Source organism: Bos taurus, unplaced genomic scaffold (assembly GCF_002263795.3).
Source record: "Bos taurus isolate L1 Dominette 01449 registration number 42190680 breed Hereford unplaced genomic scaffold, ARS-UCD2.0 ScbfJmS_892_Leftover_ScbfJmS_927, whole genome shotgun sequence".
Lineage (NCBI taxonomy): Eukaryota > Metazoa > Chordata > Mammalia > Artiodactyla > Bovidae > Bos > Bos taurus.
Window position 1 is genome coordinate 196,381 of NW_020192291.1, and position 2,257 is coordinate 198,637.

At 45.8% G+C, this 2,257-nt stretch overlaps 1 protein-coding gene across 1 annotated transcript; it reads left to right on the forward strand.

Annotated features, from left to right (window-relative positions):
* The first annotated feature begins 941 nt into the window (after positions 1 to 941).
* LOC101907432 (melanoma-associated antigen B5-like) lies at positions 942 to 1,885 on the forward strand. Its single transcript, XM_005228331.4, has one exon. It carries the CDS (start codon positions 1,031 to 1,033, stop codon positions 1,883 to 1,885), a length of 855 nt encoding a protein of 284 aa, XP_005228388.3. The 5' UTR covers positions 942 to 1,030.
* The last annotated feature ends 372 nt before the right edge of the window (positions 1,886 to 2,257 follow it).

Below are 2,257 nucleotides of genomic sequence, written 5' to 3' on the forward strand. Positions count from 1 at the left end.
TGATTCATCTCATCCTCTGCACCTCAGAAGACCAAGAACAGGTATGGATGTATGAGGAGAATCTTACTTTGTCCTCGGGGTCTCACAGAGATGCTTGCCCTACTATAAGAAAGTATAGTAGTAGAAGGGGTGGACCTAAGTGGAAGGGAGGGTAGAATTTCAGGCCACAACAGAGGTCAAAGCAAGGACTGAGGGATCATCTACCAATAAAAAGAAATGATAATGAAACCAGCGCTGTTCCTTATAGCCCTTGAAAAACCAGGGCAGAGCTATCAAGGTGAAGTTCCATCAACATTTATTTACATCAGGTGTGTAGCAGCTGAACCCCTTAGTATGAAGGTGCAGATACTATTCCAAGAAAGGGGTGGGAACACCAGGCTCTATGGGGAACCAAAGGAAGCACTCTTAATTAGTGTTGAGGACTCCAGAGGCCAGGACAGAAAACTTCCCACTGAGCACTCAGTACTGGGTGATAACTAATGACTGGGGTGATAAGCTGAGGACCTCTGCACTTCTCAGAAATCCCAGGGAAATTTGTGATGACAACTACAGGACAGCAGAGGGAATGGGTCTTATGACTGGCCACTAGTTGGGTGGTGGTCTTGAATGTGAAATAACTGATTCCTCTGTGTAGGAGACTACCAGCCCCTTCTATCACCCCAGCGTGCCTGAGGCAGGGGTAGCAGGATGAAGCCTAAAGATCACTCTAATTTCCTTCAATATGTTTCCCAAAGGACAGGCTGATTAGGAGAATAGGAACCCTGGGGTTTTTCAGAAAAGTGCCCTCAAGCAAACCATAAATGAAGCCTTCCTGATAACCAAGGTGGTATTTCCCTGCTGCAGCTGCACACTCAACCTTCATCTTCCTGTGGGCCCTTATCACCTGCCCTCCTACTCACACTTCTCATCATTGTCCCCCAGCGCAGGCATCATGCCTCGGGGTCAGAATCATAAGCTCTGCATCCATGAGAAATGCCACCAGGCCCAATATGAGCCCCAGAGTCACAGGGGAGTTCAGCCCACTGCAGTAATGGAAGAGCTTCCCTCTACCTCTTCTCTTTTAGAAGATAATTCACAGAGCTCATCAGCTACTGGGTCAAATAGCACTTCCCAGGGGTCTTTGGAAGCCCCATCTACTACCAGCACTTTTTCAACTACTTCTGACACAACATCTGATGAAGAAGATACCAGTCAAGATGACGAAGATTCACGTTCCTCCGATGTCTCATCTTCTACTGAGAACACCTACAGTGATACTCTGAACAGCATGACAAGTTTGTTGGAACAGTTCCTTCTGCATAAATATAAAATGAAGCAGCCCGTCATGAAGGAAGATATGCTGAAGATTATCCACCCAAAATACCATAATCTATTTGCTGAGATTCTCAAGACAGCCTCTGAACACATCGAGGCTGTCTTTGCAGTTGACTTGAAGGAAGTTGATTCAACCATCCACTCCTATGACCTTGTCAGCAAACTGAACCTGCCCAACAATGGGAGGCTGTGGGATGGTAAGGGCTTACCTAAGACTGGTCTCTTGATGACAGTTCTGGGTGTGATCTTTGTGAAGGGCAACTGTGCCGCTGAGGAAGACATCTGGAAGTTCTTGAGTATGATGCGAGTATATGCTGGGAGAAAACACTTCATCTACGGAGAGCCCAGGAAGCTCATCACCAAAGACTTTGTGACGATGAAGTACCTGGAGTACCGCCAGGTTGCCAACGGTGATCCTCCACGTTACGAGTTCCTGTGGGGCCCACGAGCCCATGGTGAAACCAGCAAAATGAAAGTCTTGGAATTTTTGGCAAAAGTCATTGATACAGTCCCCAGTGCCTTCTCATCACAGTATGAAGAAGCTTTGCGAGATGAGGAGGAGAGAGCTTGAGCCACAGTTCCAACCAGGCCTGGCACCACTGTCACTTCCAGGCATGTTCCACAGCCACGTCCAGCAGCTTCCCCCACCCCTACTGAAGACCAAGACTTTAAAAATCATCCAGATAAGAAAATTTGACATCAAAATAGGGACCTTTGCCGAAATGGGAAGCAATCCCACAATAATATTGCTGGGACAATGGAATGAAAAAATAAAATGCAAAAAATTTCAAAACATGATCAATCTTGATTGTTCTCCATCTTTTCTGTCTTCTGTTTTATAAAATTAATTTATACCTCGATATGCTTCGTGAAAAATGCAGGAGGTATTAAACCTTAACAAGTTAGACCTCTTACTGTCTTCATTTTTTCAGCCTCTGCTCTT